This window comes from Monodelphis domestica, chromosome 4 (assembly GCF_027887165.1).
Source record: "Monodelphis domestica isolate mMonDom1 chromosome 4, mMonDom1.pri, whole genome shotgun sequence".
Classification (NCBI taxonomy): Eukaryota; Metazoa; Chordata; class Mammalia; order Didelphimorphia; family Didelphidae; genus Monodelphis; species Monodelphis domestica.
Window position 1 is genome coordinate 417,196,700 of NC_077230.1, and position 16,891 is coordinate 417,213,590.

At 42.0% G+C, this 16,891-nt stretch overlaps 2 protein-coding genes across 2 annotated transcripts; both read right to left on the reverse strand.

The window, feature by feature from the left end:
- Window positions 1-2,562: 2,562 nt before the first annotated feature.
- Window positions 2,563-3,701, reverse strand: FFAR3 (free fatty acid receptor 3). Its single transcript, XM_001369733.5, has one exon. It carries the CDS (start codon window positions 3,668-3,670, stop codon window positions 2,582-2,584), a length of 1,089 nt encoding a protein of 362 aa, XP_001369770.3. The 5' UTR covers window positions 3,671-3,701; the 3' UTR covers window positions 2,563-2,581.
- Window positions 3,702-5,266: 1,565 nt separating this feature from the next.
- On the reverse strand, window positions 5,267-6,306 carry FFAR1 (free fatty acid receptor 1). Its single transcript, XM_003341050.4, has one exon. It carries the CDS (start codon window positions 6,164-6,166, stop codon window positions 5,267-5,269), a length of 900 nt encoding a protein of 299 aa, XP_003341098.1. The 5' UTR covers window positions 6,167-6,306.
- Between the last annotated feature and the right edge of the window lie 10,585 nt (window positions 6,307-16,891).

Consider the following 16,891-nt stretch of genomic DNA (forward strand, 5'->3'; position numbering starts at 1 on the left):
CTTGGAATACTTGCCAAAAGTGCAGTCATAAGTGAAGGTTAGAAATGGGGGCTCCTGCTGCCTGACTTTCCTCCCTAGTTCATTTCTTCAGCCTCGTTTTCCCAGGGAATCAAAAAGAAGAGCCCTCATTCGGTAGGTCTCTGGCTCATTCCTCAAGGATCAGCACGAGCTGAGATCATAGAAAATGTAAAAGGAAGGATGAGGCCTGACTGAGAAATCTGAACAACCAGGTATCTCCTGGCCGCCCCAGGCTTTGTCAGCTGATAATAGCTGACATTTCTCTAACATTTAAAGTTTTCAAAAAGCTTCACAAATGGCATCTCACTTGATCCTCCCAAGGACCCTTGCAGCAGGTGCTCCTGGATTTTGGTTCTGGTTTCTAGCCTTTTACCTTCTGTCTTAGAATCAATACCAAGTAGTGGTTCCAAGACAGAAGAGTGGTAAGGGGTAGGCAGTGGGGGTGGAATAACTTGCCCAGGGTCATCCATCTAGGAAGCGTCCAAGGCCTGATTTGAACCTAGGACTTTCTGTCTCTAGCCTGGCTCTTAATCCACTGAGCCACCCAACTGCCTCTAGTAGGTGCTCTTGTTAATCTTCATTTAATAGATGAGAAAACTTGAGAAAAACAAAGGTTAAGCAACTTCTAGCTAGTATCTGTCTCAGGCAGGATTCCAACTCGAGTCTTCCTTACTCCAAGTCTATCACTTTATCTACAACAGATACCACTTTACTGCTTCCAAAATACATGATAGAGGTGGGATTTGAACCTAGGTCCTCAAAATCTCAAACCATCATGCTTTCCACTGTTCTACATTACCTGTTCCTACATATGTTACTGTAGAAACCAGAGCTAAAGAGGACACAAGCTTGTGTCAGGCAAGATCCAATGAAATTCAACCATTGCCTCACAATTCTTTGGAGAGCTGGCAATAAGAGGTCCACCAATGGGAAACTTAATAGGAGGCATTGGATAGCAGCAGAAAGGTCCAAATGACCAGGAGCTTGTCAGGGACACTAGTGAGGAAGGGTGAGATACATTAAAGAGTCAAGGGAATAGAGAATTTGGGGGTTCTGGGTTCAAATGTAGTCTCAGACACTTCCTAGTTGTTTGACCTTAGTTACCGCAGTTGCCTAGTCCTTATCATTCTTTGGGTTCCCCAGAGAATACTTCCTCTCACCCCCATATCCTTCCTTCTTCTTCTGTACAGTGACAGGAAATTGCTCTTGTAGTAACTCTTAACTTCATTAATTTCCCTTCAAGAACTCTGGAGGGGAATTCATCCCAAACTCTTTAAATCTTGCTTAATTTCAAAGACTCAAGCATTCTGCTTCCTCTTCTTTGAAATCCCCCGACTCTAACATAGACTATGAAAATGAGGATTTGGATACTTTTTTAAAAAATCCTTACCTTCAGTCTTTGATTCAATTCTGCGTATTAGTTACATGGTGGAAGAGTGCCAAGGGCTAAGCAATGGGGGTTAAATGATTTGCCGAGGGTCACACAGCTAAGAAAGTATCTGAGGCAGGGGGCAGTTAGGTGGCTCAGTGGATAGAGAACCAGGCCCAGAGATGGGAGGTCCTAGGTTCAAGTCTGGCCTCAGAAACTTCCTAGCTGGGTGACCCTGGGAAAGTCACTTAACCCCCATTGCCTAGACTTTACCACTCTTCTGTCTTGGAACCAATACACAGTATTGATTCCAAGATGGAAAGTTTAAAAAAAAAATTGTATTTTTTTTTTAAAGAAATTGAGGTCAGATTTGAATCCAGGGCCTCCTTCCTTAGGACTACTTCCCTAACTCTTGATCTCCACTGGTAGACAACACACATAAACCAATCAACTAAGCATTTATTAAATACCAAGGAACTTACATTCTCTCAGGGGAAACAACACAGATATAGTAATTACATAGGTTTTATAATTTTACATAAAGGTTGGTGGGGATCTTGATTTCATTGGATGAACAGAAACTCCTAGAAAAAGTATGTTGGGGAATTGGACTCTCTCCAGCATCCCTGGATGCCTACAGGGGCACTAGGAGGGAATGGGACTGGCCTGCATATATGGAGCTACCTCCCCCTATCCCCCCCACCCCCACTCAGTAATGATCTCTAGAAATAGCATTTTTTCCAAATACCAGGACACTGGGCAGTTTTCTAGTTACTGTTACTGTTGTTGTTAATCAACAATTTTATTACATGTAAAGTTACTGTTGTACTTATCTTTTTACCCCCCCCCCAAAAAAAGCACTCTGCCCCCTCCCAGAAAGAGTCCCAGGAAATAATGGATATTTGCCACAAGTGGAAATTTGAAAAAGATTCCTGTGAAAGCTGGCTATGACTGACCCCTCAAATCAACACTTCTTTGGCTGGTCTATGCCATGTCATTCCTAAATCTGTGAGAAAACTATATTCCCAACTGAGCCCCTCCCTGCTGATTTCCCATGTTCTACCCACTCTAGCCCATCCTTGCCCCTCTAGCTCCAGAGACTTTGTAAGTCAGCAGTCTTCCTTCTCATGAGAGCCCAGCTTGCCCTCCAGTTCCCATATATCACTCCCTCTCTGTAGCTTTGACTTCATATTCTCACTTTGAAGAGTTAGACAGTTCCTTCTCCTGGCCATTTCTCTTTTGGGTTTCCAACCCACTTCTGGCATTTCCCCCACCAAGACCCGCGAGCTCCATCAGTCTTGTGAACAGCCTGTGGAAATCCCTCTGGAAGCCAGATGAAGAGAAATAGAAGACAAGGGGATCAACACAGGAGTTGAGGGTGCTGAGCAGCAACACATACCCACGCCAAGTTGGACTCTTGCTCTGGACATAACCAACAATGTGGGATGAATGGTAAGGGCCAAAACAGAGTAGGAAATTGAGCATTGTGGCCACTGTGAGTCCTGCTACCCTTTTTCTCCTCTTCCACCTGGCCCCCTTGCTCAGGATCCATACCATTCGACCATAGCAACAACTGATGAGAACCAATGGGATGCCAAAGAAAACCACTGACATCTCAAACCTAACAGGTAGTAGGAAGTCCAGCTGGTCTTCTCTGAATTCCAGGTAGCAGGACCCATTGGTATATTGGAGCTGGTAGGTATCCCCCAAATATTCAGCCACATAGACCACACTGCAGTGGGCACCTGCCAGCAGCCAACAGACCACACTCCCCAAAATAGCTTGACCAAGTCTTGGCTGGGTCTTGTACCACAGAGGGTAGGCCACCCCCAGGAATCGTTCAACACTCACAGCTGTGAGGATCAGGGAGCTGAGATTGATGGTGGTGAAAAAGAGAAAGCCTGAGAGTGGACATAAGATGAAGGGCAGAGGCCAGGACATGCTGTTGGCTGCCTCCACCATTCGGAAAGGCAGGAAGGCTAGCAGCAGCAGGTCAGAGAGGGTCAGATTGAGCAGAAGAACATCCACGGCCAGGGGATGACGCTTCAGTTTACCCACAAAGACAATCAGGGCTACCATGTTGAGAGGAAGGCCAATGAGGAAGATGAAGAGGTAGGCAGAGAAGTAGAGCCAGTGGCTGCCAGGGAAGTAGCCTTCGACTGCAAGTTTGTCCATAGTGGTTTCTGAGGGGAGGAAGAGAAAAGGATTCAGAGAAGAGTCTGCTGTGTAGGTGATAGATGACTTGGGTTCAAATCCTCCCTTTGAAACAAGCTGTGTGACCATGGACAAGTCTCCTGAACTCTCTGGACCTTGGTTTCCTCATGCATAGAAGGAAGGGAAAGTCCTTTCCAGCTTTAAACCTATTCTCCTAGAGTGCCATGATCTTCTGTAGCTTCCTAGGCTCCTCATTGCCCTCCCTCCCCCTCTATTCCCTTTACTAGCCTTGTAAACCGTCTCCATGGAAACTTCCTCTTCTCTCCTCACTCCAAGACATCAGAACAGCTGTCTTTTTCTTGGCCCCTTTTCTCATTCCCCTGACCCTTAGTCCTCACAAATATCCAGGACTGTCCTTTTTCTAGGGACTCCCCAAGAACTCCCCAACTCACCTCAGCCCCAGCCTACACCTTTCCAGAATCCAAGTGTCCTTTCCCTTTGCTAGGACCATCAGAGCAGGGAGGGTGCTTAGCTACTTATCTCTTGGGCACCATAAACACTGAGCAGTGAGGTCACTGTTCCGTGGCTACACAAGAAGTTCATTCACCTCTTAAAGTAAGAGATGGAAATATGCAAATAGGCAGTCAAATTCCAAAGCTAAAACAAGATAGACTGTCCTGGTGAGGGAGGAGGGGCTTATCAATGGCCTTAATGGATATCTCCCCCAAAGGGTCATTTTTAGGGGCTCAGGTCACAGATGCTCTCTGGGTAGAAAACTCAAGACCATTTCACCCTGTCTCAGGAGATTGATCTTCTATCCCCTGTGGTAGCCAAGGCATCTTGCCCTGCCCACTTAGTTTTATCCCTTGGTGACCATATAGGAGAAGGACACTCTATCCAGGGTATGTCATCCTACTTTCTCTTCTCTTAAGGAAGCTTTCCCCAATGGCACCCATCATCTCCCACCTTCCAACTTGGGCACCTAGTTTACACTGTATTCATTTTTTTACACATACATTCCCAAGCCTTTCCTGAGGGCATGGGCTGTTGGGGTATGAGAGCCTTCTTGAGGTATTTGAGGGACTCTCATGGGGAAGGAGGGATAGTACTTGCTTCTCTTGGTTCTGACAGATGGGGGAGAAGGCAGACAGATTCAACAGGAGGAAAAACCTTCCTGATATTTAGAACTGTCCCAGTGGGCTGCCTGAAAAGGTAAGGAGCTCTCCAGATCTGGATGCTATAAGATTGTCGTTGGGATGTCAGATAGGGGATGCCCACTTGGGCCCAGCCCAGATTCTATGGGTCCTGCACAGCTCCTGTCCTGGCTCTGAATCTACATCTTCTCCTCTTCCAATTCCCTACATTCTCCCCTTCTCACTCTCTCTCCCCACCAACCAAAAGATTTTCTTTCTATATCTCAGGATAATGAGAAGGGCCTGGGGGTAGGGGTCATAGTCAAATGAGCTCAAGGGGGAGGTTACCTCTTTCCTTTCGAGGCTTTTCTCCAGCTTGCTGGGCTCTGTCTCCTCTGTGGGCTCTTCATGATTTGAAAGGAGGCTGATGCTTGATCTCCCATGGAGCAGACAAAGAATGGCCAGCCAGTGAGTCCCCTTGAGGCTGAGCTGTAGTTCCTTCTGGCTTGGTGCCTCAGGACGTGGGAGGCCCTCTTGCCTTGAGGAGATGCCCAGGACTCTCCTGTCCCACACCTCTTCTCTACAGAGGTCACTATTTCTGGGCTGTCCCACCTTGAGTACCTACTGTACCACCCCTCTTGGCAGCCCTGTTCCCCAGGTACCCTGACACCAGTGGGTTGAGGACAGTGCTCCAGGCTCCCATGATCAACCCAAGCTGCCTCCATTGACTCCCAACATCTGGTTTCACAAAGCTGGCCACATGGGAAATGTTGTAGGGCCCCAGACAGAGCAATAGAGTGAGCAGTGCTCCTCCAGCCACTCTGGCAGCTCTCAGCTTCCGACTCCGGCTCAGGCCTGAGTGGACCAGGGCCCGCAGACAGCCCATGTAAGAGAAGGCAGTGATGGTCAAAGGAAGGAAAAAAAGCAGAAGGGAAATACTGAGACGGGCAGGGCCAGACCGGATTGGGTCCCAGGCTTCCAGACAGATGGGGGAGCCATTGATTGGAATGGTCATTCCGAAGGAGTTTGTACTGTTGTCCTCTAGGCCTTCCTGAATTCCTAGTCCAAACACCAGCCCCAAGTGGAAAAGGAGCAGCCCCCAGATGGCCACACATACACCCCAGGAATAACAAGGCCTCCGAATAGCTTGGTATCCCAATGGGAAAGCTGCCCCAAGGTAGCGACCAGCACTGAGGGCAGCCAGGAAGCAACCCCCAGCATAGAGTAGGACTAAATGTGTCAAGGCAAAGGCTGGACACAATGAGGCTGGGAGAGGCCAGGATCCCTCTGCCAGGGCTTCAGCTGCTTTTAGGGGTAAGGAGGCAGCCAGCAGCAGGTCAGAACAGGCCAGATGGAGGATGTAGACGAGGCTTGGGGTGAGGCGGAGCCGTGCATGGGACACAGCCTCACTAAGAAGGATGACATTGAGGGGAAGACCCAGTGTAAAGGCAGCAGCATAGAGAGCAAAGGATAGCTGTGGGGAGAAGTCCATGGCGCTGAGAGGCAGGAGAATGGGATCCTAGTGGCCTCACTTCCACCAGCCCTTCTTGAGTGACCTGGGGAACCACTTAGACTTTCTGGACCTCAGCTTCTGGTCTTTAAAATGAAGAGAAGAATTCATGTCTCAGGATAAAATAGGCCTGCATGATTCTAAGACAAGCCACCATTGAAGTACAAAACAGCTCAATTCAGTCAAAGGCATGGAAAAGCCAAGCCTGAGTCAAGAGTATGCTCATCTTGGCTTCCAGTTAGAGACAAAGCCAGGCATTGTCCTCTGAGTATAGCCCAGACTTACTCCCAATTCAGGCTTCTGGCAGCTAGGCCTTTACCTGAGCAGTAAGGAGACAGGAGGTACCTGTGAATACTCACCTGGAACTTTATCTGAAAAAAAGCTTTGGGGAGCCGATTGCTTTTCCCAGTTGACTGCCCAGAGGACAACTAGGAAAATGGAGAAGAGGGACTCGACTCTGGAAACAGAAGCAGAGTTGCATAGATATATGTCTGGGAAAAGTGAAAAGCCACCAGGAAAATGTGGTAGGCACAGGTGAGGGAAACAAGGTGATGGGTGATCCAAGGGCCAGAGGAATAACAGTTAGAGGGGGAGGGGAAAGGGAATCAGATCAAATGGTGAGGAGTGGGGTGGGAAAGAACTTGGGGCTCCGAATTTGGGAAATGCCAAATTTAGAAGGACTGCTGAAGGGGGGCAGAAAGGAGGCACTCACCTTCTGGAAGCTCTGGGGTGCCTCTGAGGAGCAGCCTTCAAGGGCTGAAGGATGTAGCAGCAAGCTGGGCCTCAAGCCAAAAGGCAAGAGCAGAGGGAGTGGTGGTCAGGGTCATAAATCACAGGTGACCCTGCAGCCTGAGTGAGCAGCTAATGGGGCATCTCTGGTTTAAACTAGAGGAGGGGAGGAGCAGCCTAGGGAGAGAGCTTTGGGCTCAAGGCCCAGTGCTTTGTATCTAGCTGGAAAGTGATAGCTAGGACTGTAGCAGGACTCCTGGGTTGTAGGTGGGCAGCAGAGTATTTGTGGGGAAAGCTAGGGACTAGGAGGGAAGACAAGTTAACTCTATGTAGAAGGAAGACCTTGGGAGACTGTTGAAGCTAGAGGCAGAGTACCCTTTTTTTTGAGAGGGAACTAAAGGTAGAGATGATTAGGAGGTGGACCAGGGGCTGTCCATGTTGGGGGAGGCAACATGAGTCATTCTGACTTCTCATGCCTCAGTGGCTCTCATCTACAACCACATCACCCAGTCAATTAGCCGTGAAGCAGGCTTATGTCAATAGCCAAGGCAGGAGATGGGATGAGAAGGCAACAGCTGGTTGCTGGGGAAACTCTGGCTCCATTAATAGTCCCTTAGGAATTGCTTTCCTCTTCTCAGATGTATCCCTCCTTTCAACCTATGAACTCATTCCCTATCAAGTTCCACAAATGGATCCCTAATGGGGATTATGACATGGAAGTCCTCTTTCAAGACCCCTTTTTCATGACGTTTTAAAAATCTTGCCTTCTCCAGACGGTACATTAGAAAAAAGGTTGATGGGGGTAGCTAGGTGGCTTAAGAGATAATGCACTAAGCCTAGAGAAGGGAGGTCCTGGGTTCAAATCTGACCTCAGACACTTCCTAGCTTTGTCACTCTGGGCTATTCACTTAACCCCCATTGCCTATTCCTTATTGCTCTTTTGGCTTGGGACCAATACACAGTATTTATTCTTAGATGGAAGAATAACCTTCTCTTATGGAAGGTCAGGGTTCAAAAAAAAAAGAAAAGAAAAAAATTTGATGGTTCAAAAAAGGAATGATATGAGAAAGTCGCTGGCAGGAATCAACCTGACAAACCTCTACTTTCACCCCACTAGCCCTCTACTTCAATATAGAATATTTCCAGATTGACTAGAGAAGAGTCAATGCTTCTAAAGTTGTAAATCACATGGGACAATGAAGGTTTTCTCTTGAAGTGCTGAGGATGACTGTTTGTGGAGCCAAGATGGAGGAGTAACTAGAGAAGTAGCTCCGTTTCACCAGGAGAATCCTCTATGACCAAGTTTAAAATATCACCACAAAACAAATACAGGAGTGAAAGAACCAACAAGGAGACAGAGTGAAACAACTTTCAAGAAAAGAAAAATCCAAAAAGAAGGCAGAGACCATCTAGGGAACTGGGGTGAGAGGGGAGCAGAGCCAGCAAGAGGCTCTAGCAAGGAGTGAAGAGCAAGCTAAGAGCAAAGCACAACCCCTACTTGTCCATCTGCTGAACCTGCCTGGGCAAATAGGGGTCCAAGCCAACTCACACCCCTTAAAATTTCAAACCTGTGGAAAAGTCTGGAGTCCTGACCCAGGACAATTTGGGCTAAAGGCAACTGATCCATAGGGACCCAGAGTGAAACCAGAAATCCTAGTCTGGGTTTGGGATGAGGACATAATCCATAGTTTGTGGTGAGGACACAGTTCATGGGGAGCCCCCCCCATCTTTTTGCCCAAAACTAAGGGCAGAGATCCAGGGCAGGGCAATCAAGGGTGTGTTTGATTGAATCAAGAACACAGTGAGACCAAAAACTTGAGCCCAAGCCTAGGGCTAGAATTCAATCAGCCCCTGACCTGATCACATTCAGAGTGAGATCAAAAGCTTACACCCAAGCCTGAGGAAAGTCTTTTAGGCTATCAGCATCTCAAGGGTCAATTGAATCAGCACAGGGAGGGGGCTCTCAGAGATCTCATCCCTCAAACCATCTGGTAAACTAGTAACAACCCAGAAAATAAGCTGAAAATAGCATCAAGGAAGGACTGAAGTTTAAGAGGGTACCCCAACTTCCCAGAAAAACAGAGCCTACCTATAATTAGATAGGAAAAATGAGCAAATAACAAAACACCTAACTCTAAAGAATTTGTATGGAGACACGGTGCAAGGTACAGACACAGAAGGGGATAATGAAAGCAAAGGAAACACACTCAAAGTCCAAAATAAAAATATGGATTGGACACAGAGTCTGGAAGAGCTGCAAAAAAGACTTCAAAAACCAATTAATAGAGGCAGAGGAAAAGTGGGGAAAAGAAATGAAAGTGATGTAGGGAGAAAGAAAAGTGATGCAAGAAGAAATTGGCCAATTGAAAAAGGAGAACCAAAAACTGAAAGAGGAAAACCAGGTCTTAAAAATCAGAATTGACCATCTAGAAACTAATGATTTCATGAGAAATCAAGAAATAATAAAGCAGAATCAAAGGAATGAAAAAACAGGAAAATATGAAATATCTTACTGAAAAAAATAACTGACTTAGAAAGTAGATCTAGGAGAGAAAATTTGAGAATTATTGGACTACCTGAAAGCTATGATGAAGGAAAAAACCTTGGACATCATATTACAAGAAATTATCAAAGATAACTGCCCAGAGATCCTCAAACAAGAAAATAAAATTGAAATTGAAAAAATTCACAGATTGCCTCCAGAAAGAAATCCTTAAACGACAACCTCCAGGAATGTAATAGCTAAATTCAAGAGCCATCAAGCCAAGGGAAAAATACTTTAAGCAGCCAGGAAAAAAAAAACATTCAAATACTATGGGGCTACAATCAGGATCACATAGGACCTAGCAACTTCAGGAAAGCAAAAGATTTGGGTTTACAACCCAGAGTCACCTATCCAGTAAAACTGAGTATATTCTTTCAGGGGGGGGAATTGTCATTCACTAATATAGAAGATTTAAAAGCATTGCTGAGAAGTAAACCAGACCTAAACAAAAAATTTGAAGTCCAAACACAAGACACAAGAGAAGCCCAAAAAGTTAAATAAGAAAGAGAAAATTTAAGGGACTCATTAAGGTCAAAATGTTTATATTTTTGTAATTATCAAAAATTACTCTTAGTAGTAGAGAAGATAGAAGGAATTTGCTCAGAAAGAGGGTGGAGAAGTAAGCTGATTATGATGATATGATGATATCTGATGATATGATATTTATGTAAATGTGATGATATGGAATGATATGTATGTATGATATGAATGCATATGAATGATATGTAAAAAATAAATCAAGGGCTGAAAGAGGTTTGCACTGAGAAAAGAGGGAAGGAAGAGATAGAACAGGGTAAATTATATATCTTAAAAGAAATGTGAAAAATCATTATAGAGAAGGAAGGATAAGGGTGATCAATGCTTAAACTTTACTCTCATTGTAACTAGCTCAGAGAGGGAAAAATTAGTATTGTCAGTGGGGTATAGAATTCTATCACTCTACAGAGAAGTAGAAGGGGAATAAGACAAGGGAAGGAGGAGGTAATTGAAGGGAGGGTGAAATGGGGGTTGACAAAAAGCAAAATACTGGTGAGGAGGAGCAGAGTGAAAGGGAGGAACAGGATCTAAAGGGGATAATATAGTGGAGGGCAATACACAGTTAGTAATCATAATGCTGAATGTGAATGGGATGGACTCACCCATAAAACAGAAGCAGATAGTGGAGAAGATTAAAAACCAGAATCCTACTATATGTTGTTTACAAGAAACACATTTGAGGCAGGATGACATACAAATTCAAGGTAAAAGGCTGGAGCAGAATTTATTATGCATCATCCTAAGTAAAAAAAAAGCAGGAATAGCAATCATGATACCAGACAAAGCCAAAGTAGAAAATGATCTGATTAAAAGAAATAAGGGGAAAAATTACATTGTGCTAAAGGGTACTATAAACAATGAAGTAATATCATCACTAAATATTTATGCGCCAAATGGTATAGCATCTAGATTTCTAAAGGAAAAATTAAAGGAGGTCAAGGAGGAAATAAATAGCAAGACCATACTAGTGGGGAATGTCAACCTTCCCCTTTCAGAACTAGATAAATCAAACCAAAAAAATAAATAAATAAGAAAGACGCAAGGGAAGTAAATGAAATGCTAGAAAAATTAAAGTTAATAGATATCTGGAGAAAACTGAACAGGGATAAAAAGGAATATGCTTTCTCAGCAATGCATGGTACATACACAAAGATCAACCATATATTAGGGTATAGAAATATTGCAAACAAATGCAGAAAAGCATAAATAACAAATGTAACTTTTCCAGATCATAATGTGGTAAAAATTATAATTAACAAGGGTCCATGGAAAGGCAAATTTCAAATTAATTGGAAACTAAATAATTGAATTCTTCAAAACTAATGGATCAAAAAACAAATCAAAGAAAAGAATTACTGATTTCATTGAAGAGAATGACAATGAGGAAACAATGTATCAAAACCTAAGGAATACAGCCAAAGCAGTACTCAGGGGAAAATTTATATCACTGAGTGCCTGTACCAACAAAATAGAGATCATCAATGAATTGGGCTTGCAACTTTAGAAATTAGAAAAAAGAACAAATTAAAAATTCCTTGATAAAAAATAAATTGGAAATCCCAAAACTTAAGGAAGAAATTAATAAAATTGAAAGTAAAAAATCTATTGAACTAATAAATAAGACTAGGAGCTGGTACTTTGAGAAAACAAATAAAATAGATAAAAGTACTAGTTAATCTTAAAAAAAAAAGAGAATCAAATTAATAGTATCAGAGATGAAAAGGGTGATCTCACCTCTAATGAAGAGGAAATTAAGGGTAATTACTAAGAACTATTTTGCTCAATTATATGGCAATAAATATGGCACTCTAGGTCAAATGGGTAAATACTTACAAAAATATAAATTACCTAGATTAACAAGAGAGGAAATAAAATACTTAAATAATCTCATATCAGAAAAAGAAATTGAACAAGTCATCAAAGAACTTCCTAAGAAAAAATCTCCAGGGCCAGATGAATTCACAAGTGAATTATATCAAACATTTAAAGAACAACTAATCCTAATAATATACAAATTATCTGACAAAATAAGAAAAGAAGGAGTTTTACCAAATTCCTTTCATAAAACAAATATGGTATTGATTCCAAAGCCAGGCAGACCAAAAACAGAGGAAAAAACCCTACAGACCAATCTCCTTAATGAACAGAGATGCAAAAATATTAAATAGAATACTAGCAAAAAGACTCCAGTAAATTATCACAAGGATTATTCACTGTGATCAGATGGGATTTATAGCAGGAATGCAAGGATGGCTTAATATTAGGGAAACCATCCACATAATTGACCATATCAATAAACCAACAGAAATCACATGATTATCTCAATAGATGCAGAAAACGCCTTTGGCAAAATACAGCACCCATTCCTATTGAAAATACTAGAAAATATAGGAATAGAAGGACCATTCCTCAAAATAGTAAATGGTATATATTTAAAACCATCAGCAAGTGTCATTTGCAATGGGGACAAGTTAGAAACCTTCCCATTAAGATCAGAAGTGAAGCAAAGATGCCCATTATCACCTCTATTATTTAATATTTTACTAGAAATGCTAGCAGTAGCAATTAGAGAAGAAAAAGAAATTGAAGGGATTAAAGTAGACAATAAGGAAACTAAGCTATCACTCTTTGCAGATGATATGATGCTATACTTAAAGAATCCCCAAAAATCAACTAAAGGCTAATGGAAATAATCAACAACTTTAAGAGAGATGCAGATCCCACATAACAGCAGGAATTAGAGAAACTCCATTTAAAATCATGTTAGGCAATATAAAATATTTAGGAATCTGTCTGCCAAGACAAACATAGGAATTATATGAACACAACTACAAAACACTTTAACACAAATAAAGCTAGATCTAAATAATTGGAAAAACATTAATTACTCATGGGTAGGATAATCTAATATAATAAAAATGACAATCCTACCCAAATTAATCTACTTTGGTGCCATATCTATCAAAAAGTACTAAAAAACTTTTTTCTAGAATTAGAAAAAAATTATAGCAAAGTTCATTTGGAAGAAAAAAAGATCAAGAATATCAAGGGAAATAATGAAAAAAATGTGAAGGAAGGAGGGGCCTAGCAGTATCAGATAACTATACTATAAAGCAGTGGTCATCAAAACAATATAGTACTGGCTAAAAGGCAGAAGGGTAGATCAGTGGAATAGACTAGGAGTAAATGACCTCAGCAAGCTAGTGTTCAATAAACCCAAAGATCTCAGCTTTGGGACAAGAATTCACTGTTTGACAAAAACTGCTGGGAAAATTAGAAAACAGTATGGGAAAAATTAGATTTAGATCAGCATCTTACACCCTATACCAAGATAAATTCGAAATGGGTAAATGATTTAAATATAAAGAATGAAATCATAGATAAATTAGGTGAACACAGAATAGTATACCTGTCATCTGTGGGAAGGAAGGAATTTAAGATCATGCAAGAGATAAAGAACATTACAAAATGAAAAATGAATGACTATGATTATATCAAGTTAAAAAGGGCTTGTACAAAAAAATTCAATGCATCCAAAATTAGAAGGAAAGCAACAAACTGGGAAAACATTTTTATAACAAAATTCTCTAACAAGGATTTAATGTCCCAAATATATAAGGAATTAAGTCAAATTTACCCCCCCCCAAAAATCAAGCCATTCCCAATCAACAACGGGTCAAGGGACATGTTGGAAAGGAATTTCTCTCCCCGTTATGTTGCTTTATTTGACATCATCATTCAACAACTTGTAGGTCACTTACCACTGAGATGTGCAAGTATAGACAAATCCTCAGAGAAAGGAAGTTGAAACCAACTGGATAAGAAATTGATCCCACAGGCACTCCCCCACTCCCCCAGGTGGTGCCAGGCAAATTAAGGAACTATGGCTAGTTCCTCAAATGTGATATGGGAGAGCTAGTGGGTGGAGAAAACAGCTTATAAGGTGTGACCAGAAAACTTTGCTCCTTTCTGGCTGGAGCTTGGAACCTGAAGGAACCCATGTCGGTGGTGAGCTACAGTCCATCATGGCTGCATATAGAGTAGTAAACTAAGCAGTTCTCTACCTCTTGCCTACATTTCCCTGTTTTTACTATCATTGCTTGGATGTAATAAAACTATTAAAGCTACTAACAGCCTCATAATTAAATTTTAACTATTACAGGCATGAATAGGTGGTTTTCACATGAAGAAATCAAAACTAAAAATAAGCACATGAAAAGGTGTTCTAAATCCCTCCTGATTAGAGAAATGCAAATTAAAACAACATTGAGGTACCACCTCACACCTAGCAGACTGGCCAATATGGCAGCAAAGGAAAGTGATAAATGTTGGAGGGAATGTGGCAAAATTGGGACACTACTACACTGCTAGTGGAGTTGTGAATCAATCCAGCCATTCTGGAGGGCAGTTTGGAATTATGTCCAAAGGGCTTTAAAAGACTGCCTGCCCTTTGATCCAGCCATACCACTGCTGGGTTTGTATCCAAAGGGGATAATAAGGAAAAATACTTGTGCAAAAATATTTATACCTGTGCCCTTTGTGGTGGCAAAAAAATTGGAAAATGAGAGGGTGTCCATTGTAAAAATAAAAATAAATATAGATGGAAAACTGTTCAAAACTGTTCAAAAACTGTTCAGATACTTTTGAGAGAGGTAATCAAAAGTATCCTCAGTGATGAAGTGAAGTTCAAATGTGAACTTCCCTTCAGGGCCAGGTGCAAGGAAGCTAAAGAGACTCTTATTATAAACATAAAATATTTATTGAAATATATAAGGATAAATAAAGGATTTATATTTCTAAAGGATTCCAAATCCACCCAAATAAACTCCCTGGTTCCACAAAGAACCACTTCTCCTGTGTTTTACAGGCTATACTAATCCTCCCTGATCTGACTAACCCAAATTTAGATGATCTAAATAAAAAACTACCCCTATTATCCTTATAAATCTTAACTTCGCCTTCAAATGATAAAATAGCAAAGGCTAGCTGGTTGAGTCTCAATAAGAATCAAGTTAGAACTCTGAGTCTTAAGACTTAAAAGACTCAGAGTCCAAAACAAAGACCAGGTTTTTCTTTGGTCTTCTCCGAGTTAAACAATCTATAAAAACCACAATAGGTAGTCAATAGTGTTTCCCAAGTTGAGAAAGGAAAACACTGAGCTCCTTCAGGTCTTTCCTTTAGACAGAGAGAGAGGCAAAGATGTTCCCTCCTCCAGCCTTGAGAGAGTGAGAGTGTCTCTGCCAACTTCCAGAGACCAACTCCCAACTTCCATAGAGAGTGTAATTGACACAGAAAAATGGTTATAACTATCAACATCTGAAATCAACATGCTCTCTCAACTCTGCTTCAAACTCCAGTTCTTTCTCAAGCCAGCACTCTACTTTTTATCCCTAAACTAATAAAACAATACTTATTTTCTAATATCATCCTTACACCATTGATTGGGGAATGACTGACCAAATTGTAGTATATGTTGATGATGGAATATTATTGTGCTGAAAGGAATAAAGAAATGGAGGAATTCCATGTGAACTGGAAAAACCTTCAGGAACTGATATAGAGCTAAAGGAGCAGAACCAGGAGAACATAGTACAGAGACAATTGAACATAATAGACTTCTCAACTAGCAGCAATGCAATGATCCAGGACAATTCTGAGGGTCTTATGAGAAAGGATGCTATTCACATCCAGAGAAAGAATTGTGGGAGCAGAAATGCAGAAGAAAAACATATGCTCAATCACGTGGTTCGATGGGGATATGATTGGGATTTTAATGTACAAAGATCACTCTCTTGCACTCCATGAATAACATGGAAATAGGTTCTGAACACTGATACATGTATATCCCAGTGGAATTGCTTGTCAGCTCCAAAAGGGGGGAAGGAAGAGAGGTGGGAAAAGTCATGAATTGTGTAACCATTGAAAAATATTCTAAATAATTTTTTTAAATGAAGTGCTGGGGACAACTGAACTCTAGGGGGTGCATGTCCTCTCCATAGCACCTTTTGGCCCACCTTTTCTGTCTTCCCTAAAAGAGACAATGGACCTAGGTCTCCTCTCCAGGCCTAGAACCATCACTTTTGAGGGTCCTACAGCCCTGGTACCCTCTCTCTCAGGGCTTCCCTGAGCCCACCATGATGGCTGTCATTCCTGCCATTCTTTTTCCACCTACTCCTTCCAACAGCTGTGGGGTCAGGGGCCATGCTGGTCTATGACAGCTTGATGGTGCAGTGGTTAGAACATCAGGCCTGGAGTCAAGAAGACCTTAGACACAAGGTGTAAGTCAAGTCATTTAACCTCTGCCTCAATTTCCTTATTTGTAAAAGGGGGATAATAATAATAGTATCTAGCTCACAGAAGTATTGTCAGGATCAAATGAGATAACAATTGAAATAATCACACATAGGCAATATTAGCTATTACTGATGTAGGGGGTAAGATTGGGGTCTTGTCCAAAGAGTTAATGGCTCAGGTTGGCTCAGACAATCTCCATGGCAAATGAAAAAGCTTTAGTGAGAGTAGGAGGATGCTGCCTGGTGATGGAGTGGCCTTGGCAATGGGAATGCCTGGTGGTAAGATGGCCCTGGTAGTGATAGGAAAGGCCTGGTGATAGAAGGCCCTGAAAGGTGTTCAGGAATGCTTTTTATCTGGATTAGTTACTAAGGAAGGGTTCATTTGTTTGGGCAGTTGTTGTCCTGCTGTTCCCAAGGAATTGATGTCACTTTACCTATGGTTCACTCTGTTTGCCTGCTGGGGGGGTTGGGGGAGGTGAGCAAACCACAATGTAAATGAGATGCTAATGATATGTTAAATACCCCAGGGCAACTTTAGGTCACTTTTGCTCTTTTCTGCACAGAAGGCAGTGAGTACGGGAATAGAACATTGTTTGAACCTCT

Coding starts and splice junctions, on each gene's coding strand:
- FFAR1 (XM_003341050.4), bottom strand. CDS start 6,166: ATGGACTTCTCCCCACAGCTATCCTTTGCTCTCTATGCTGCTGCCTTT.
- FFAR3 (XM_001369733.5), bottom strand. CDS start 3,670: ATGGTCACACAGCTTGTTTCAAAGGGAGGATTTGAACCCAAGTCATCT.